This window comes from Podarcis filfolensis (genome assembly GCF_964270895.1).
Source record: "Podarcis filfolensis genome assembly, chromosome: 1".
In the NCBI taxonomy this organism is placed as follows: domain Eukaryota; kingdom Metazoa; phylum Chordata; class Lepidosauria; order Squamata; family Lacertidae; genus Podarcis; species Podarcis filfolensis.
In genome coordinates, this window is record NC_139604.1 from 33,992,820 (window position 1) to 34,013,801 (window position 20,982).

General features: G+C 40.3%; 1 protein-coding gene and 1 long non-coding RNA gene across 5 annotated transcripts in view; one reads left to right on the forward strand and one right to left on the reverse strand.

Annotated features, from left to right (window-relative positions):
• CACNB4 (calcium voltage-gated channel auxiliary subunit beta 4) overlaps positions 1–16,772 on the forward strand; it is a 133,258-nt gene extending 116,486 nt beyond the window's left edge. For 2 of the 4 annotated variants that reach the window (XR_014540446.1, XR_014540447.1), the window contains 3 exons: positions 757–942; positions 2,256–2,321; positions 4,117–16,772. Coding sequence is in view for 2 of the 4 variants with exons in the window: in XM_083579208.1 (XP_083435334.1) it covers positions 757–942; positions 4,117–4,377 (447 nt within the window). In the remaining 2 variants the exon portion in view is untranslated. The remainder of the gene's footprint in view (positions 1–756; positions 943–2,255; positions 2,322–4,116) is intronic. The other 2 variants (XM_083579208.1, XM_083579209.1) reach the window with 1 other exon arrangement.
• LOC310746215 lies at positions 15,380–20,923 on the reverse strand. The gene is made up of 2 exons (XR_014540517.1): positions 19,602–20,923; positions 15,380–19,494 (listed from the first exon to the last, which is right to left on the reverse strand). It is a non-coding gene; the product is annotated as an uncharacterized lncRNA (long non-coding RNA).
• Between the last annotated feature and the right edge of the window lie 59 nt (positions 20,924–20,982).

Below are 20,982 nucleotides of genomic sequence, written 5' to 3' on the forward strand. Positions count from 1 at the left end.
GGCTATAAATAGCAGGTGATCAGATCCTGAATGTGTTAGAAGAGAGGTCACAAGTCTCACGAAGAGAAGCACTCATCTTTCCACCTCCTCCCATTGTTCATCATGCTTAGTGATGTGCTAAGGCATCTAGGGTTACAGTAACAACCCACTTCTTTTCCACCCAGTACTGGAGAAATTGGCATCACTAGAATAAAGCCCTCTCAGGTTTACATTACGAGGTCCAGTGTATTGCCTTTCTGTCACTGAATCATTTTCCAGTGATTTGTGCTTGTTGAGCTGAAGGGAAGGGAAAACCCATGCCTGCTGCTAAAATAAATTAAGGTCAAAAGCAAGCATTAATTGTGTGCCATATACTTGCTCATTATGTTGTGCAGTATAGCAACAATCCATTTGCAATCAAAACATTTGAATTGAATAATGGCATCTCCCCCACCCCAGTTTTCTTATAAATGAATAATTTTCACTTACAAACTTGTGTCCAGACAGTCTTTTCCCACTCTGGTTTGTGATGGACTCTGAGGCTATGAAAAGGTGGGAGATGCTTTTTAGTGGTGGAGGAGACTGAAACGGGCGAGAGGAACAAATGAAAACTGTCAAAGTTGACAGTGTTTGCAAAGACTTCTGGGTGATATTCAACTAAGTCATATACTCTAGTTGGACCTATTGAAATCAATGGGCCCACTATGTTGGCTATCACCCTCCATTGTCTAGCTGTTCAGAGCTGAAAAGTTTGATGCCATGCTTTCTTCTGAACAGGAAATGTTTGATGTCATTCTGGATGAAAATCAGCTTGAAGATGCTTGTGAACACTTGGCAGAATATCTTGAGGCCTACTGGCGTGCCACACACACCACAAGTAGCACACCCATGACACCTTTGCTTGGAAGAAACCTAGGCTCCACTGCACTATCCCCTTACCCTACTGCAATCTCTGGATTACAGGTATGAATCCATGCTTTTGGCAGCAGTGCAGATCAGCTTCATGATGATGTATAAAGTGGTTCGTCCATATCGAACCGTGGGATGGAAAGCCAACTGGCTTGGCCCCAGCCGGAATGTCTCCCTTCTCAGCCTTGCCGCTGCAGAGATCTGTCAGTCATCCTCCTCCGACGTGCGTCCGCGACTCATGCTGCTGTGCATGCAAGAGCACACATTACTCAACAGAGTAAACACACAACAGATCAGGCTTGAGGCGTGGATACTATACTAAACTACGCATTTATTATACATAAATCAGGACAAAGAAAAACATGGCCTCTCCCCTTGTTGTTCCTCTCGGAGAGAGAGGAAACAAAAGCAATGCAGAGCAGATGTTCCACTCACAGGACTCCAGTAATCTGTGCTGGAATGTAAACAGACATGTGGCATGTAACAATCCCACATATCTGCAGCAAGGGTGGAATGGAATCTATATATCTATATATCACACACATACACACTGGACCCTGTGTAAATGCAAATAAAATAAATGTATGCACAACAGCTGCCCCATACCTACAAATGAGGGTATTTCCATTACTTTGTGCACAGTATTATCTCACATTGGATATGTATGCACACCTCTCCACATTCAAATTTGAGTCCTCCACCCAGGGCTTGGGGATGTTCTCATTGTGTGTTTTCAGTGGCAAACGCTTCACTGGCAAACATTAGCAAAACAGAACCAATTGGGGCTGATCCATAAATGCATTCCTTGCAGTTCAGTCCTAGTAGTGTCGTGCGTTCAAGTGATACGGAAGTTCTGTTTAGCTAGCTGATCAGTCTGAGATGGCTCATTCCCGAAGACAAGTCGTCACCATGCTACAGTCAATGAGTAATGTATTTGGCCTTAGTCAAGAGAATAAGAAGAAAATCCAGTTAATTAAGTAGACTTCACATTGGGTAGTTTTGTTTGAATGCAACAGAATATCTATGATGCTAATGCTACTGTGCAGACATCAAGAGCAATGGACATAATTACCTTTGCATTTTTAGCATGAAAAGGCTGCACAGAACGTTCTTAGAAGATAAGTGAGTTATATAAATATACGCCACTAACTGCTGCTATAGTTAAGCTTGCTGAATAGTTTTCATTCATTTTTCATATGTTGACCAGTTCACAAAAGTTATAAGATGGAAATTCTCTCCCATTTGCCTTGTTTCTCCCCAGAGGCAACACCTTAGCAAAATTCATTCATCTGTTTGATTTTTTTTTTTTTATGATGGATAAAATATTATTCCCATTATAAAAAGATTCTGACCATTTTTTTCCACAGGGATAGCTCAAAAACGGCTGGCCTTTGAAACTTCAAACGTGGCATGTAAATAGTCCTTAATGAGAAGTACGTGCTTTACTAAATTTGGCGAAAAATATGTCTTTTCAGTACGAGTTCTGTATGTTTGTAAATGCAAGACTAAGATGTGCACAGAGATCAATTTCACTAAAGAGCTTGGCACATTTATGTGGCTTTTGATATGTGTACACTTTCCACTGTATGTCAGCTGAAGAGCTTAGCAAGTTAGCAACATTCCTGAAAATTAGATCAACAATCACTTTTTTCCTCAATATTATTATTATTATTATTAATTACATTTGTATGTCGCCCTTCATCTGAAGATCAAAGGCGGTTCACAACATAAAATACACTCGTATCACTATTGAAGTGCTGTCGTCCCCACCCCCAATGCATGTATGCCGAAGTATCTAAATTTCAAATTTATGTTTGATTTTGTAAGGCCAGCTTTGTCACATGGTGTTGTTTCTGCTTAGTGACTGGTTGACTGTGTAAGCAACAGTTTGAGTTTCGTGCACACATGCTTGTTTTTTTATGTGAAAACGTTTTATTTTCCAGTGTCTTTGTGTTGGTAAGCCCCTTCTCTTGAACTTTGACGCTATGCAAATCCAAAAGGATGTGGACAAAGCAAATTATTTAGGCACATACCATTTAGGCATATAAACTTAAGCTAGTATGTCTCGATCTGAGATATGTTGCAGTGACTGGTGACGCAGTCTAAATAGGATTCTGCTAGGTGTAAGGGAGTCTAGATAAGGGCCCACTTTGTTTAAATGCTGAGTCAACTTCATCCATGCTAACAATGGGCTGGGACACTTCAGGAGCCACATTTCAAGGTCTTCTGAGTAATTAACAGAGGAAGTTGCTACAGTGGGTATGATTGCATGAGGCTGAGGTTCAATTCTAGGCAGACCACAATAAGAGTGTGTGGGTGTTCTACGTATTTCAGCAAGTTTCAAGCCAGTATGACTAGTGTGGCTTCCTGCCATAGGACCTTGGGAACTCATTATAGTTTTCCAAGGAAGCTAATGATCTCTACAAAGAAAGTACTCTGACTACCTTGAAAAAAAATGCCTGCAGTATGCCTACTAGCTGCTACTGACCATTGAATTGACTACAAAAATAACAGCTTAGCTATTTTACCCACTTCAATCCAGTGTGGAGAGTTAAACAGGGAAAACAGCACCAGTGAAACTTTCCATATATCCGATGGTTTTAAATTTCATTTCGGTAAAGTAGTTCAGAAATAATAAAAAAAAATTGATAAAGCCTATGAAGAATAGGATGAGAATTACAACTGAAGGAAGGGTAAGCTCTATTAGTATATGCTGAACAAGAAAGGGTTACAAATAAAACATTGTAAATCAATGGGAGAAAAGTAGGCGACTTTAGAATTGCCCACAATGGAAGTATAACTCAATATGCTTTTTAAGAGCTGCATTTTGGAGGAGGTCTTATTTTGAATTTCCAAAAGATCACAGACTAAAAATACAAGTCTTAAAATTCCTCATCAGGCAATGTATCCCGAACCTGAATCCTGAGCCTCCTGTTGAGAATCCCCTCTCCCTGCCAAATGTTTTAAAATAATGTCGTATAGAAGACATCACGCTCCACTGTTTTCTCACATCAGCTTTGAAACCAGACTGTATTCCCAAGTATACAAAATAGCAGCCAAATGTCTCTTAAATGAATGATGGGAGCATATGGATTCTGAAGGCCCTCTCAGAACAAGAATGCAACTAATTCAGAAGGAGCGAAATGAAATTGTTTCTCCCAACTCCCCTCACACCCCTTTGTTGTTGTTGTTTTTTTAAAAAACCCTTGAATTCTTTACTATTTATAGAGCCAACGAATGAGGCATAGCAATCATTCTACTGAGAACTCTCCAATTGAACGACGGAGCCTAATGACCTCTGATGAAAACTACCACAACGAAAGAGCTCGGAAGAGCAGGAACCGCTTGTCTTCCAGTTCCCAACACAGCCGAGATCATTACCCGCTTGTGGAAGAAGAGTACTCCGACTCATACCAGGACTCCTACAAACCTCACAGAAACAGAGGGTCTCCTGGAGGATACAGCCATGATTCCCGACATAGGCTTTGAATACAAGAACCTGGGGGGAAATGGTACTCGTCCGTTGCCAACTTGCCATAACATAGCTAGGCCAAACGAATCAACTCGATTCGGCAGTTGCGGCATGGTTTTTACTATGCTTACAGGCTGCCGCCGTTTAATGCTATATAAAAAGGGGTGAAACATACAGATCATGCCCTTCATATGTTTAGGAAGAAGATAGTTTGCCCAGTCACTTTAGATGTGTTTTATTTCCAGTGTAGAGATTTAATTTTAGAATCAGTACCTTTTCTCTTCATTAGACACTATTAGACACATCAATTTGTAATTTAGGATTACCTGTTGAAGCGCATATAAAATGATTTCCTGCACTGGAAATTCCAAATGACCAGTTCCAGTTGGAACCAATTTATAAACCAATTCCTGTTGGAATTTGGGCGAAATTGACTGGAAAGTCAACCTGAGCATGTTGCAGTCAGTTTAAAAATAAAATAAAATAAAATAGTGAAGAATAATGAAACCATTATAAGCAAAATAAATAAAAGCTATAGAACTTGTTTATCAGAAGGTGAATTTATATAGATAGATAAATACGGATAAAAATAAAACAATTTTAATGTATTTATTTCAGATTAACCAAATGTAAGCAGTCAATAGTGCCAAAAACGATGAGCGAATGCAGCAGTTAGACTACTTTCCAGTTTAAAGTGATCTGTATGGGATGAGTTTTTTCTCTCTCTCCTCCCAGCATATGCATTGCAGCAAACTGTATGATGTCGATAGGTTTTTTTTGCATTTTGCTAATGACAATATAGAACTATTTCAGGAACTTTAAATAAACCAGGAGTGAAGAAGCCTAACCATTTTTAATGTGGTGGTGGTGGAGGATGTGGGCACACATTCACTGTCCTGAAAACATGCTCCTTTAATCCCAGTCACGCCTTCGAAGTGTGTGAAGTGGATGCGTGGGATTTTGCTAGCTGGCCCTGCCTCGGCTATCACATGCTAAGCATAAGGTATGGCTGTTTTGCTGAAGGCTCTTCTGGCGCGATCCAAGTCCCTAATTGCATGTACAGTTCTACATGTGTAGAGCCCTGATCCCCTCTCCATGCACCCAGGTCTTGTGAAGGTGTGAGCAGGTTGGAAGATGTGGACACTTTTGGGAATTTGGTTATTGTTTATTTCGTTGGCTAACAATGCTTAAGCACTACTAATAATCTGTATCGTGCACAAAGCTCATAACCATCTTAATGTTCTACTTGGGTCAACAACAAATTGGCCTCACAGGGAGGGGAAAAAAGATGCATTCATACTAGGGCTTAAACGTGTGTATTAATATATCCAGAAGAACTATGGTATCATCATTTTTCCTACCAAAGATTTAAGAGCATATTGCTCAGTGATTTGTCAACAGACCATAGTGGCATGACGGTTTTGCACAAAAAATGAACAAAGATAATTCCAACTGAAGCACTTCAGGAGCAGTGCTTTAGTGAGGATGCCCCTAAAATTTGAGGACTTGTTGTTCTCAGGCGCTTTCTGGAGAATGACAAACCATTTTCTATATTGTGTTATAGAGCATGACGTTTGAAGCTATTTTTTCCTGGTCTGAATGCATCACCTCTCACATACAGCAAAAAGTACTTCATCAAAAACCCTATATAAAGTCATACCTTACAGTCTTCCATCTTGATCCAGATTCCATTTGTGCTGCAGTACATATGCAGAGTTCCTGCTTGTGTTTGGTTCTCCTCATGCATTTAAGTGTAAAAGGAAGCTCTGCGCACACACACACACGTCCTTTGTGTGTACAGGGCTGGTTCTTCATTGAAATGAGTGGGGACACCCATACATGTAGAAGCTCTATAGATGAATCACTCTATGAATGACCAAAAATCATAGCATCCATGCAGAAGGTTGGCCAAAGACATTTTGCTGAGGCAAAGAACAAGCTGGTTCCTCTCAGCTGACTGGGCACTGGCAACGTGACAGTATCCTCTACTGCTAGTTTAGGGGGTGCATGACTGGTATTTTGGCACACATAATTCTGATCCCCAGCAGAGGGGAATGGCCAGGGAGCTGAGGAAGAATGTTCAAGGGCACCTCCATCCCACAGTATCTGATGCCTGATGCAGCTGCCTCACTCTGCCTAACAATAGCATGTGCTCTACAACTTTGGATATTTATAATAGGGCAATGGAAATGTTTATTTTCTCCAAATCTTTTAACAATGTAAAAGTAACCATTGGAATGCGGCAGTGTGGAATACATTAAAAACCAAAATTTTAGGTCTTTTCCAGACAATTCTAAAAGGGGGGCGGTATTCTGAGTGTAATATTTGTGGTTCTTCTAATCTCAGCTCCATACAAGGAAAGCTGCTGAGGGGTAGCTGTTTACCTCCCTTTTTAAGAGAGAGGTGCGCTGCAGTGCTAGAGACAGGAAGCACACACAAACTTGAAAAGAAAAGAGGGGCGCTAAAGGTACAAGAAGTAGTGAGAATTTGCTGTAGGATAGGATGGCTAACCATAGCCCTCCATAATGTTGAACTACAACTCCCATCATCCTTGGCCATTGACCATGCTGGCTGGGGCTGATGGGATTTGCATTGCAAGTCAGCAACATCTGGAGTGGCCCTGGTTAGTCACCACTGATGTAGTGGAAATGGTACAAAATACCTATATCAAGATGCTCCAGGGAAGAATCAGGTGGTTTCTATGTCTGTGCAAAGTTGAGTTTCTAGGACTAAGCTGAAATAATTTCCAAGAGCTTCTTACTCACTAGGGATAGTTCTTCAGGAGTAACTAAATATAAAATAATGTACATGTTTATTCCTAGACTGAAATGTGAATAGTGTGTGTGTGTGTGTTACTAAATTATATATATAGAATTTATAAAATCAGTCTCAAAGAGCCATATGATTATTGGAACCACTAGCTACCATGACAGAGTTCACTGTTGAACACAGATAAGGCACGTACTGTATAAGAAACGTTAGTTATGAAAGGAATCACCTAGACTTAGAATGTACCGTGAACTTTTCTAGCTTAGTCCTGGAAGCTTGAAGTTGAACCTCCCTTGGTTTTAATTCATTGCTCTTCCTTGAGGGAAGCTTTGTGCAAACATACTTTTTAAAGGGCACTTTAGGCTGCAGTCCTGAACACACTAGGACGAAAGCCCTACCCAACACAGTGGGACTTACTTCTGAGTATACATGTTGTTTTGATTGAGCTGTTAAAGAGGAAGCTCAGGGCTTCCAGAAAAGAGAGTAAATCCACGAAATGATGGAAATCTGGAAGATGGAGTAGTTGTTATTTATCACTACTCCTATTAAAGGCTCTGTCCAGTTTGTGCCACTGAAACTTGTTCTGCCAAATTCTATACCGCACTTGGTATTGTAATTGATAGGCTAGCTGGGGGAAGAATCTTGTTTTCGCCTGCAACAAAACACTGTGCTTTGAGTGCAGGGAAAATGAGATATGCCAACAGCTGAAGTGGTTTTGTTAAGAAAAAATATCAGGATACCCTGAAGGAAACGAGTAGCTGTGCAGTTGCTGTACAAAAGAGTATTGTCTGGAAATGCCCTTTGGGAAATATGTGTTTATTGATAGTGTGATTATTTCTAACTGGCTGGAGGGAAACATGGATTTTTATGGGTCTGGACTGTAGGCAAACTTGAAAGTTTTCCTCATCAAAATGACCTTTTTCAACAGTCTTGCTACAAACCTAGGAATTGTGCCTATACTTTTCACTATAAAATTATATAACTGGTGATTTCAATACTTCAGATATTTTGCTGCCTTGTGTCAAATGAACACTTTGTTATAAAGATTTATCATTTTTCATTCTGGGATTTTAAAAACAGGACTCCTTGCGTTAGTACTTTCACTGTTCTCAAACCTAGAAAAACAACACTTAAAAATGGCCACATACTAAAATGCTGAGATGTGCATGATAATTTTCTCTGTGCATATGTATCCTTCACTCATCCCTTTATAGCAATTTAAACCTGAAACCCTCCAATTAATCACAGTTTTCCGTTTCATCTGAACTGCAGAAACTGGTTATCAGGTTATGAACAAGCCAGGATCTTAAGACACTTCCAAACCCTGTGTTTCCTGGCTTGTTCCAAACCTCCTAACCAGGTTTTCCTGGGTCAGACAAAACAGGAAACTGTGATTAGTTGGACACATCCATGTCTAATTGCTGCAAAGGACAGAGAAAAGGGCAAGAGCCTTGTACATCTCTCAGCTCTAATAACCTGAATCACGCCAATTTATTGTCATTCTGTCACCTTCTGGTCACAATTATCCTGCTGATCAGAACCGTAAAACTGTCCAACTTCTAAATTTCAACTATGCTCATCAGCTTTTAAACCACTGGACGAATCTCAAGCCAGAGTAAATTATTAGTGGAATTATATTAGTACCAACTTGGATAGAAACTAGTGCATGGTTGCATTGTGTAATATTTGTATATTTTAAGTATGGAGGACAAAGTGAAAGCGTCATTTTCTTCTACAGTTCCTCTTGGCTCTGAGCTTTCCCCTTCAGTGCTGTGCCAAAAAGCACACCAATGCTCCAATTACCACTCCATTGTGTCCCTTCGCCCTTACATGGGGCATATCCAGCCAAATAACAAATACTATAAACTGTGCTTTCCGTGTTATAAAAACCTGCACTTCACCAAGCAACATGGAAACATTTCCCACAAATAGTTTCTGTTTCTCACAAGTGAAAGCAACAACCTGATAAACTTGAGGGAGAAAGTCTATGTGGATTATGCATTACAACCAGAGATTAATTATATTTTTAGAAATATTCAAATAAACCTAACCTGTAATTGCAACTCAAAGATTTACAAGTTATGTTTTTAGAAGGAAAACAGAGTAGGATCACTCTTTAGAAGATGGCATTCCTACTTTTTAACGTCAAAATTAACTGTTGAAAATGTAAGTCTTAGTTTTCCCCTTCTATTTTCTTTACAAGAGTCACTGTTAAAATAGGTTTCAAAAGCAATCTGCCCCAAAATGTTTGGCTTGCAGTCTGCTTGGGGCAAATTGACTAAAATGCTTCTGCTATTTATCCCCCTTGAGTAACTCTTGGTGTGAGGATCTGAAAACCAAGTTCCTCCAATATTCATAATATGAATGATTTTAAAGTATAACGTACAGCCCAAAGTAGAGTTGCTGAGGAAGATTCTTCTAAGGCTGCAAGTGGAGTTAATACTTCACTATTTGGAAACAGGCAGATAATAGATGTCTGAATAGCTAAAACAAGGAACAGGGCAAGAGAACATAAGGTGAGGGACATATTTGTAGTCTTTGATCAACTCAGCCTTAGCCCTCAGTGCTATGGAGTAAATCCAGAGAGTCCCCTCCATGAATGGAAGGGATTCCATTCATGGAAGGCACCTAGATCCATCAGAAGCTCCGTGCCTGGAGGAAGGAGTGGAGAAGGCAAATTTGCCAATTGCCCCTTTCCCTTGTAGCCCGCCATGCGTCTTCTCATTCTGTTCTGGAGAGTCCTCTGCCCTTCCAGAATGGCCTTTGAAGGAGCACGAAAGGAGGAAACTGCAGAAACTGCTTCCCTGTAAGGGGAATTATGTTGAGTGCAGCCCTGTGCAATTAACCCAGAAGTTAAGTCCAAGGGCATTAAGAACGTAAGAATTTCCTTGCTGAGCGCGTCGAGTCCTGCATTCGATTTCCCACAATGTTTAGTTGTTCTTGCAAGCCAGATAGGACATGAAGGTGATGGGCTTCCCTGCAACATGTGATTTTCAGAGGTACACTGCCTCTGAACATGAATCTTCCATTTTGCTACCCTGGCTGGTAGCCATTCATAGACTTCTCTATGAAGCTGCCTAGTTCTCTCTTTTTTTGAAATTCATCCCAGAGGCAGCCATCCCCAAATCCTTTGGTAGTGATTTCTGCTCTAGTTACATATTGTAAACAAGACACACCAAGTAAGTGTGGATATCATTGCAGTTTCATTGAGTTCGGCCTGAGTGACTGCTTCAGTATTGGGCACCGAACTGGCAGCATGATCTGCCATATTTTATGCTATAGCCCAATGGAGCATTTTACAGTACTTTTTATGTCTTGATTACATGTACTGCATATTCATCTGCATGAAAGAGAAGGCATTAGGAAAAAAACATTTCTTAAAAGTTTTACAAGTTCCTTTTATGTCCTCATTAAAGTATTAATTGCCATGAATGCACTGAAATATGTAGATCTAGACTAGAATGCTCTTTATTCTCTAGTAACATTATTGACCAGACCATTTAACTGCTTGAAGATATTTGCATTTTATGGTGGATCGCTGCAATGGCACTCAAATGTATTTTCCCTAGTAAATGAGATTATGCTTTTAGCATTTCAGAAAGAAAATAAATTAGTTTTAAAGCCTTTGGGAACCACCCCCAAGTCTTCTTTGACAATCTAGTAAAAAGTAAAGATCCACACAGTGGAAATAATCCTAAACCTGCATTATCTTCTCAGGCTGCAAAATTACTTTTGTCTACTAGTCCATTTGATAGAGAGTCTTTTTTGTTACGCTGTCTAGTAAAAATGCTATCTGAATGGTGCCAACTTCCTTAAGTTTTACTTGCTGGTGCCTGCAACTGGTTCACACTCAGATAATGCCTACACAAGAAATAACTATGGTGGATTTTATCAATGGTTTTCTTAATTCGTACTCATAGCAAAGAGAAGCACCAAAAAGGAACAGTTTACGTTGGGCTTCACCTAGTTTATTATGGGTGCAGATCCCACATCTCCCACCTGGCCAAGAAATGCAAGATCTGAGAATGCGTTCTTTGGGCAAGCAGAGGTGGGAAGGCTGGCCAGAGGTATAGCACAGAGGTGTCCATCCCTTGTAATGGCCCTAAGTGTTGCCTCCACATGTTCAGAGGGAACAGCACTGTTACGTTCTGAGGTGGTGATCTCTCCACATGCGAACACTGTTCCCATAGTGGACTGAATTGAGCCCATATTGTGTCACAGTAGCACATTTTCAGTTTGGGTGAATCCCTTTTTAAAAATTGTGTTTCTTTAAATGCACTGTTTAAAAGAAAAAAGAAAAACACTGGTTATTACCTATGTGAACATTAAAAGCCTACGTTATCTCGTCCTCCGCCCTGCATTGGTTTTCTGTAAAAAATTAATGGAGACCCAAATAAATAAGGCTATGGCTACAATTCTGTGCACATTTGACTTTGGGAGTAAGCTGCACTGAACTGTATGAATTACGCCCATAGGAATATGCAAAGGATTGAGGTGCATGAATAATTTCCTGCTTTTAATATAAGACCTTATTACGATCCTGTTACGCTGCTTCTTATACCAATCGGTCTATATACAGGTATTTCAGAGTGTTTTAAGAATTGTTTCCATTTTAAAGCATTTGAGGGTTGGCTTTGTTTTTCCGGGGGTGGGACTGTCTTGATATGATGGCCTTAGCATACATCAGCATACAGATTTTAAAAGCAGACAAATGCATTGGTTGCACTCTTGATGCTGGCAGGGCATTTGTGCCAATTGGGGTGCTGCACCAACAATTGAATCGAGTATATCAAAGTTACCTTGTTACATGGGTTGTTTCCCTCTGCCTTGACTGCTTTGCCAAACTGTATTTTAAAGATCTGATTGTTGGGTTCTTTTGCAACTTGTGTAGTTAAAACAGTTTTCTCATGGCATGTACATTCGAAAATGGATAATGTTTTGTAGCCATACAGTTTATTAAAGTCAACCCTGCAGCAAAAACCTCATAAGAATAACTGGATCTCAGTAAAGCTCCACTTTGAGTTTAAAGTGTATCTGCTTTAAAATCCAAAATAAAATACGACACTTGGGTCTAAAAAAAATATCCAGGTCAGGGAGTTTCACTTTGAATTGCTTCATCTTGCACTCAGTTCACTCACTTTAAGTTCCCTAGCAAGAATATTGTCTCTTGCTATTTCTGCTACCTACCTCTTGACTGCTTCTCGCCCTCAATTTCTGATTTAAAGGAGCTACATTTACACTAACGAAACTCCTTCAAATCAGAGGTTTTTGTAAAAGTACAAACATGAAGTGTATTGAATCAGGGCATTTTCCAATAAACCATTATAAGAATTCACAGAGTTACCTTTGCTGCATATCATCTTGCCCTTATATTCCCACCCCTCCCTGTTTTTAAAATACCATTTAGAACTGGCCATGGGATGTTCCCTCTGTCTGTGTGCTCTTACTTGGAAAAGAAGGGCTATTGCAATGGATCCTCTCTCCCCCCCCAAAAAAATGAGTAAGAAGAAAGCGTTTACAGCAGTACTATGTTAAGTAAATTTTGTATGCTGCTGCCATCCAGTTAAACAAATGTTTGTAATCATTACAGTATTTTTAGCCATCAGCATTAGTATAAATCTCCACCATCAAGCTAATAAAACCAGCATAATTTTGTAAATGACTATGAAACAATAGTTTTGAAGAAGAAGAAAAGCATCCTTCTTATTCTAGATCAGGGCTGGGGAATCTGTGGCCCTTGAGATGATGTTCGACTACAGCTCCCATAATCCCTGGCCTATGCTGACTGACCAATGAGAGCTGGAGGGCCACAGGTTCCCCCAGCATTGCTTTTGATGGTGTCTCTTGTGAAATATGCCTGCAGTATGTTAGAAAAGGTATTCCATTCCTGTGTGAGAGTGAAGGGGCAATGTCTCTTCCATCTGCCATGTTTATAACTCCTTTTTTAAGTGTTGCCCTTTTAAAATTGGGTGTTGGAGGTCCCTTTTTATTCTGTTAAAAAGCAGTTCAATTTATTTAACTAAACAATTAAAGGTTGCAGCCCTAGTTTTGACAGGTTTCTCATTAGCCAAGAGCTTTTCTCTCCATGGGGTTTGAGATATGTAATTTAAATAAATCTGTACAGTGCTCTTCAGCTATGGTCCCTGGGCAGTTTACACCAAAATAAAAATGCATAGTAAAAGTGAAAAAAATCCAAACGTACAATAAACACCACAGCTAAAAATAGTTCAATTTAAAAATGTAAAAGCTGGGAGAATTATTATATTTATGTTGTTGTTGTTTAGTCATTTGGTCATGTCCAACTCTTCGTGACCCCATGGACCAGAGCACGCCAGGCACTCCTGTCTTCCACTGCCTCCCGCAGTTTAGTCAAACACATGCTGGTAGCTTCGAGAACACCGTCTAACCATCTCGTCCTCTGTCGTCCCCTTCTCCTTGTGCCCTCCATCTTTCCCAGCATCAGGGTCTTTTCCAGGGAGTCTTCTCTTCTCATGAGGTGGCCAAAGTATTGGACCCTCAGCTTCAGGATCTGTCCTTCCAGCGAGCACTCAGGGCTGATTTCCTTAGGTTTGATCTTCTTGCAGTCCATGGGACTCTCAAGAGTCTCCTCCAGCACCAAAATTCAAAAGCATCAATTCTTTGGCGATCAGCCTTCTTTATGGTCCAGCTCTCACTTCCATACATCACTACTGCCTTGTGCCAAATAAGGGTAAGTGTGTTGGTGACAGGGAAACCACCCTGGGGAGGAAATTTCACTAACAAAGGTACCAAGATTTTCCTCTGGCCACTGCACCTCAGATAGCTTCTCTCTCATTAGAAAAGGGAAAGGAGAGCTATTGTTTCTGGGTTGGAGAGTCTTCAAAGAGTATATTTGCTCAGACAGGCTGACCAGGGAGCAGGCGTTCTTTCAGTACCCTGTCCCAAGCCATGTAGGGGCTTTTAATGCTAAGCACCAGCACTTTGAATTGTGCCTGACAACGGTTGCCAGTTAAGGACTTTAATGACTGCTGAAATACTGTTCTAGCCACCAGTCCTAGTCAGTAGCCTAGTAGCTGTATTTTGAACAATACAGATTGTTTGTCAGATGATGGTAGTTACGCAGATCCACAACTGCACTTCACATTCAGTTTGAGGACAGATAAGCTACTTTAAACAGAATACTTTTTCTGCACAGAAAGTACCTTCCATATAGGAAATGAATATGAAAGCTGTGGGTCTCTCTGCCACAATCCTGCTGCTTCATCTTACATTATTTAACACCAGAGTACAGTACTTGAAACCAGGGGTTTTCTGCTGTTGAGTACATGATTTCTATCTCTAGAGCTGCCAACAGGAGTCTTCTGCTTGTTTTAGAATCCTTGTAATCTCATTGAATTAGGATTAAGACGTGTAGTTCCAAAGCTTGTTTAAATCTAAGTACTCTTTCTTTAAAAGTTTGTTTTTGATTGGGGTATTCAAGGCCCGTAAGTTTCCATTGTTTTGTTGTGCTATAGTTTTGCAGTGGTTTCTATTTGGACTCCATGATGCTCACGATTCTTTAGAAGTCCAAAATTAATAAAACATAAGGCAAAGCCCTTTTTCTTAAATTATATCCACAATATATTTCATACATTGGCCACTGAATTGAAAGTTGGAAACTTATTTGAAAAGGAAATGATGTAATTCATGCAGATTTGTATTTAATTTGCATGATTGCTTGGTTAAAAGGAGTGCTACTACAATTGATTCCACCTCCTCCCCCATGATTCATCATTACCTTAATTTTTTATTTTAAAAAACCAATAGACATACAATCATCAAAACACTTATTCTAGGATCCACTCCAGATTTTAGTGGCTAGATGGATTGCAACAATATTAGCCTAGCCAGTATCAAATTTGGCAAAAGCAACACTGTTCCCTTTTGTTACCACAAAGAAAGCCCACATTTTAAGAGCGACAACTAACTGGCTTGGAAAAGAAGAAAGCTGCTGTGGAAAATATTTGCATCTCATTAGTATTACTGAATAGATTTGCTTTTTTGAGCACAATAATCACTAGAATTTCCGAGCAATGGCCTGTGCATTGCAATTTGGGGGATTGGATCCTTCAGCTTCTATCACCTACTAAAGTCTCACTGCTGAAAATGGCTCCTTTAAATGTTTTAGTTCTATAACTAAACATTATGCCCAGTGCTAAGTAATCTCAGGATCTATCCCCAGAGATCTCGCAAGTATTCGTCATATGTCTTATTAACATTTTTTTTTAAAAAAATAGCTCTATTATTTATTGTACTTATTTCGTATTAGCAGTAGAAAAATCAAACGAAGTCTCAAGACACTATATTGTACATTATAAAATTACAGAAAAATATATTTTGCCAAAAATATGAAGGAGCTAGAAAAAAGCACATTTGAAATAGCACAAATTTACATTGCTGGATCTGCCATTGTAGGGGTTTGGGTGTGTTTTGGGAGGGGGAGGGAGTTGGGTAAATCATTGGTTCCAGATTAAGAAATTGATCTGCATTTTCCAGCACTTCGATTTATTGCATTAAACTTCTTTACCAGTTCATTTCAGAGCCAAGCAATTTCCTTATTTGTCACGAAAGTGTATCCAATAAACTCAGTGTGAATTAGCTTTTCAAAATCAACAGGCCTGGGTTTTTCTTAAATATATCGTTCTCCGACCTTACTTCTTTCCCCCATGTTCTAGAATTTCAATTTATAAGTGAGCTCCAATTTTGTGTTCACTTGAATTTCACGCCTTTTCTTTTGCAAAGAAAGACTGAAAAATATGTCCCATAATACATCTATATCCCCAGGCCCGGCCTATTGAGTAAAATATCCCATTGAAATATCACACAACTTGTAATAACAGTTTTGCCTTTGAAATGTAACAATTGCTTAAAGACTCGAACTTGCACAAACAAACTCCCAAGTATAAACCATCTAAGGATTGAACTCATTATGCTCCTTTTGGGAGTCCATAATGAGTTGGGAGTGGAAGGTAGTCTGTAACTGCCTCCGCAAGGAATGTATCATCTAGAGTTAAATTTGTATGACCTCTGAAATTGTGCCTGAGCTCCTTCTCGTGTACACAAAGAATCCGGAAAGGGAATTTGTTGTTGCATAATAGTGTGATGTGAATAATCTAGTATCTCAGCCTGAGACCTTGAGGAAAGTACACTAATCTGTACAAAATATCTCAGCGCTGACCCAAACTTGTTTTCCATTGAGTTCTCTGGACATTATGGCTATCCCACATGTGGGAGACATTTTGGGTGCATTGTGGATATTGGAATTAAATGCCTTTGCAAAACCAAAATAACAGACATTTTCTATTTAGTTGTTTTCCTTTTTGCAGATTTGCCCCTTCTTCTTTTTACTCTATAGATACCGTATGTGTAGCATTCTACAGGCATGCTGGGTAAAATATACTATGCAAATGTGTACAGTGTCGCATGTTTTGCTATCTCTCTGCTTTTAGTGGCTTTCAAGGAAAACAAAAGTGTTGTTATTTTTGTGAGCCCAAAACATCTAACAGAAGAAAATGCAGACTGCATGCTTACAGTACCCTGATTTCTATGGATTTGTTTTATGGAATTTAGATGTATTAAACTGCATTAACAACATTTTTTCTACAATAAATCAAACAAAAACGTCTAGACTCTATGCCTACATGTCTTATCTCTGAGTGGTTAGACCTAACAAGCAGAAAACATTTTTAAAAGGTGGAGCTTGAGCATTTCCTTTATCATCATACATAATTACATGCCGCTCTAAAGCTTGGAACCTTTTCTTAAGTCGCGGGTTGCACTCCCTTGCAGACCACCTTACACATTCCAGAGGCAAAATGGATGGAACAATGTATGTGTCCCTGACCTTTGTACAGTAGGCTATATTCCAGGCATGCAAAAGCTACTGATCCACACATACCACCATCCTCTATGCAGGCAAACAAGAACCATAATCACAGTTCAAAGTCGTATGTCAAGCAGGTAAGAGTGGTCAAGGAGGGTTGTGGAAATGAATTTATGTAAAATAGAAAATGCAAAAATAAAATTTATTTCAAAAAAGGAGGGTTCTGATCTGGGGGAGCACTGTGCATTGTGCTTCAGAGTCCAGCTTGACTGACTGCACAGAGTGAGCATACCTGTGCTACATCTTTTAAAACACCCTTTTAGTGCCATGCTGAATTCCATCCCACCATTCTCCAGCAATTTAATGAGAAAACAAATGGTATTCAAAACAGTATTCAAATGAGAGGTGTCAGATAACTTGGGTGTGTTACAGGTCTTTGTTGCACTTACGTTACTTTCGAAGAGGCCAGTGCGTGGTGTGTTTTTTTAGAAAGTACCTGTTTGTTTGACAAGTGAGTACCAGGTGATCCTCATCTAAGTTGTGTGCATTCCAAAGCCACAGAAAAATCTGTGGACCAAGATTAAGGGGATATTAAACAGCATCTTGACAGGAGTGCCTTCCCTTCACTACTTCCATCCTAAACTGAAATCTTGCTTCAATTCAAACCCATCCCCTCTCATTACTCTCAATGCTGGATAGCTGCTCTGCCCAGGCAGGTAGGGTGAACAGTCTGCATGGATTCTTGCTGTTTCTGCCTACTGTCCCAGAGACTGCCTGGAAGCTGGACCATTGTCCACCCGTTGCTTGCATAGTTCCAGCTCAAGGTCCTGGGAGAAAAGAGCATGAGCACTATGCAGACAGTGGTTCTGTAGCCACTACAGCGGTACCTTGGTTGTCAAACTTTATCCGTTCCGGGAGTGCGTTCGATTCCCGGAACTGTTCGAAAATCAAGGCGCGGCTTCCGATTGGCTGCAGGAGCCTCCTGCACTCAATCAGAAGCCGCAGAAGCCACGTCAGTAGTTCAGCTTCCAAAAAACGTTTGCAAATTGGAACACTTCTAAGTTTGTGGTGTTCGGGAGCTGATTTGTTTGGGAGCCAAGCTGTTTGACAACCAAGGTACCACTGTATTGGATTTTGAGCACCAGCATGTCTGACTCCCCTTCTAACTCCAGGTTTGTGACCTCCCTGAAAATTCTACCCCACCGTTTATGAAACTAAGAGTCCAATCCTATTGAGGCTAAAGTAAGTCCCATTAAATGCAGTGGGACTTATGCCTAAGTACATTTGTATAGGATTGCAGCCCAGGTGACAGCATAGTTGGGCTCTCTGTCAATTATATAGATCATTGGTCTATAGTGATATGATGCTTAGATCACTGTGGAGTGCTCTACATAGGGCTGCCTTTGAAGGGTACTTCAACTGGTCCAGAATACTGCAGCCAGGCTAATGGGGGCTGCATATAAGATGCACATGACTCTTTACTTGAAACGACTGTGCTGGCTTCTGTTTTGTTGCCAGGCCAAATTCAATGTTTGGGCTTTAAAGTCCTTTAGGAAACGGCCTGTTTACTGTCTTCTGTGTGCCCAACTTCCCCCCAAATATGCTTAGCTGGGACAAGAGCCCTGGAACTGCTTTCCAAAGGCAGTTCATCCTCCCCTTCATTATGTCTATTTCTTTTACATTGCAAAAATTGAAGTGCAGTTTCTGTTTCTTTAGATTGTAAGCCTAAAGGCAGGGGCTGTCTTATCATTGTCACTTGTAAATTGCTCTGGGAGCCTATTTTTGGTTGAAGAGTGGGATAAAAATGCAATAAAAAATTCTAATGGCCTTCCGTAGGATGGTCACAACCTTCCTTTTTTAAGGAACGCTTTTGATCCCTAAGTGGTTGCTTCCTTTTTGACATGATTCTAATTGCTACCATTAAATTGTTCTTGATAGCTGTTTGTACTTTTCCTCTCTCCCTCTCTGCTGTTTTGGCTTTTATGGCTGTTTTAGTGTATTTTTGTAATGGAAAATTGTTTTGAATTGTGGGTAAGCTATGTGAAATTATTTAACTTCTTAAAATATGTGCTCTACTGTTGAGCTCCAGAACTTCATATCTACATCACATTTAAGCTGGAAGAATAACGGATTACAGTTACAGTAAAAGACTTACTACCCGTGAGATGTGTTAGAATACAGGTTAACTGTAAATATTAACATTAATTTTAAGATTATCCTAGTGCTTTTGTACTCATGGGCCATGATGCAGGAAAGCAGGAGCACATTCATTTATTTTATCAAGCAAGTATATAGACTAAGATATGTACATTTTGACTTGTATGCTACTGAAAAAAAGAAAGAAAACAGAACAGTCAGCGAAGAAACATGGAATATATCTCTGGAGGCTATGTATGCCTGGTGGTACCAGTGTGGTGTAGTGCTGGAAGAGGACTTGGAAGACCAGGGTTCAAATCCCCACTCAGTCACAAAGCTCACTGGGTGCGACCTCGCCCTGGGTCCCTGTCTCTCAGTCTCAGTCTTGCTGTGAGGATAAAATTGGAAAAAAGGGAGAAGCATGAATGTCATCTTGAGCTCTCTGGAAGAAAGGTGAGATATCAATGTAATAAAATAAATATGAAATGTGCTAACCCAGCTATTGTGGACATTGCAGAGAAACAACAATTGTAGGTAGCTGTGTTGATCCATTAGAGAGGAAAAACCACCAAAAAGCCACACACAGTATGTATGGTCTGTAGCATTGTTACAACCGACTTTTGTCAGTAAGCTTTCAAGTAGCCAGAACTGTTCAACAGACTGGATGTTAATACAAAACGGGTGGGGAAAAGGCTGGAGGTTTTTGTTTGCTTATTATTTATTTATTACATATCTATTCTGTTCCCTCCTCCCAGAGGAACCCAGAGCGGACAGTAGCAAAGTAGTAAAACAAACAATTTAAACAAAAACGCATTTAAAACATTTTATCACAATTAAGTGCATTCCACACATTGGGTGCTACATGTATCTTGATGTTAGAGCCATGGCTGTTGGCACAGTATTACTTATTATTAATCTATGGAATTTATTTATTGTCCTATTAAATTTACATGCCGCCCTTCACCCGATGATCACAAAGTGCCTTACAGTATAAAAAACTAAAAAAACCACTTAATAAAAAACGAAACAACTAAAAATCAAAATTAAAAACCCCACACAAAGTCACCCACCCCCTGGATGAGCAGCCGTCTTGAAAAGTAGCAAAACCTGATGCTACCGGCTTGATTCCCTGAGAAACTTTCATTGATTCCGACTCCCACCATTTCAGATTAGATTTTGTTAAGAGGTGCGGACATGACCAAAAGTAAAACGACGACGCATAAGAAATATAAACCACAAAGCATCACAGCCGGGAAGGACAAAAGGCCCAAAGGAGCAGAACAACAGAATAGCAGAGATTCCATTTACAAATATGCAAAAACAATTCTCTACCCGCGAGAGCCACCGTTGTTGAGAATAGAGGCTCTATGCAGTGTCTTAAGCGAGCCAGGCATGTGCCTATCTATGCAGGGACACTGGAGACACATGCTGTGCCTCCATATTCCAAGAAACCCCAAACTCCTTCGAGCTCTGCCGATTCTTTTAGCCCACGAGGTGCCTTTATAAGGAGGGCAATTTGCCAAACCCTAAAGTAACGGAAGAAAAAGATCCCGAAACACCATACAATTCCTATTATTTATTTATTCGAGCCATTTTGACTGAAGTTTCGAAACATTAAAGGAGCCGAAGAGCCAGCGAGCCACCCCTCCCTTCCAGAGGACGAAAAGAAGGCAACGCGTTAGTGCCTACGCCCGCCATCTCCCCAACTGCCTCCGAGCCAAAGAGCAGCAACGCAGCCCGGCGCCTCGCACGAGTGGAACCCCTTCTCAGCCAATCACAAAGCGGAGGCGGAGCGGAGCAGGCAGTCTTTGAACTCCCACCGTTCGACGAAGCCCTTGGAGGGTGACGAGCGTTCCCCGCCCACTTGGGTCGACCC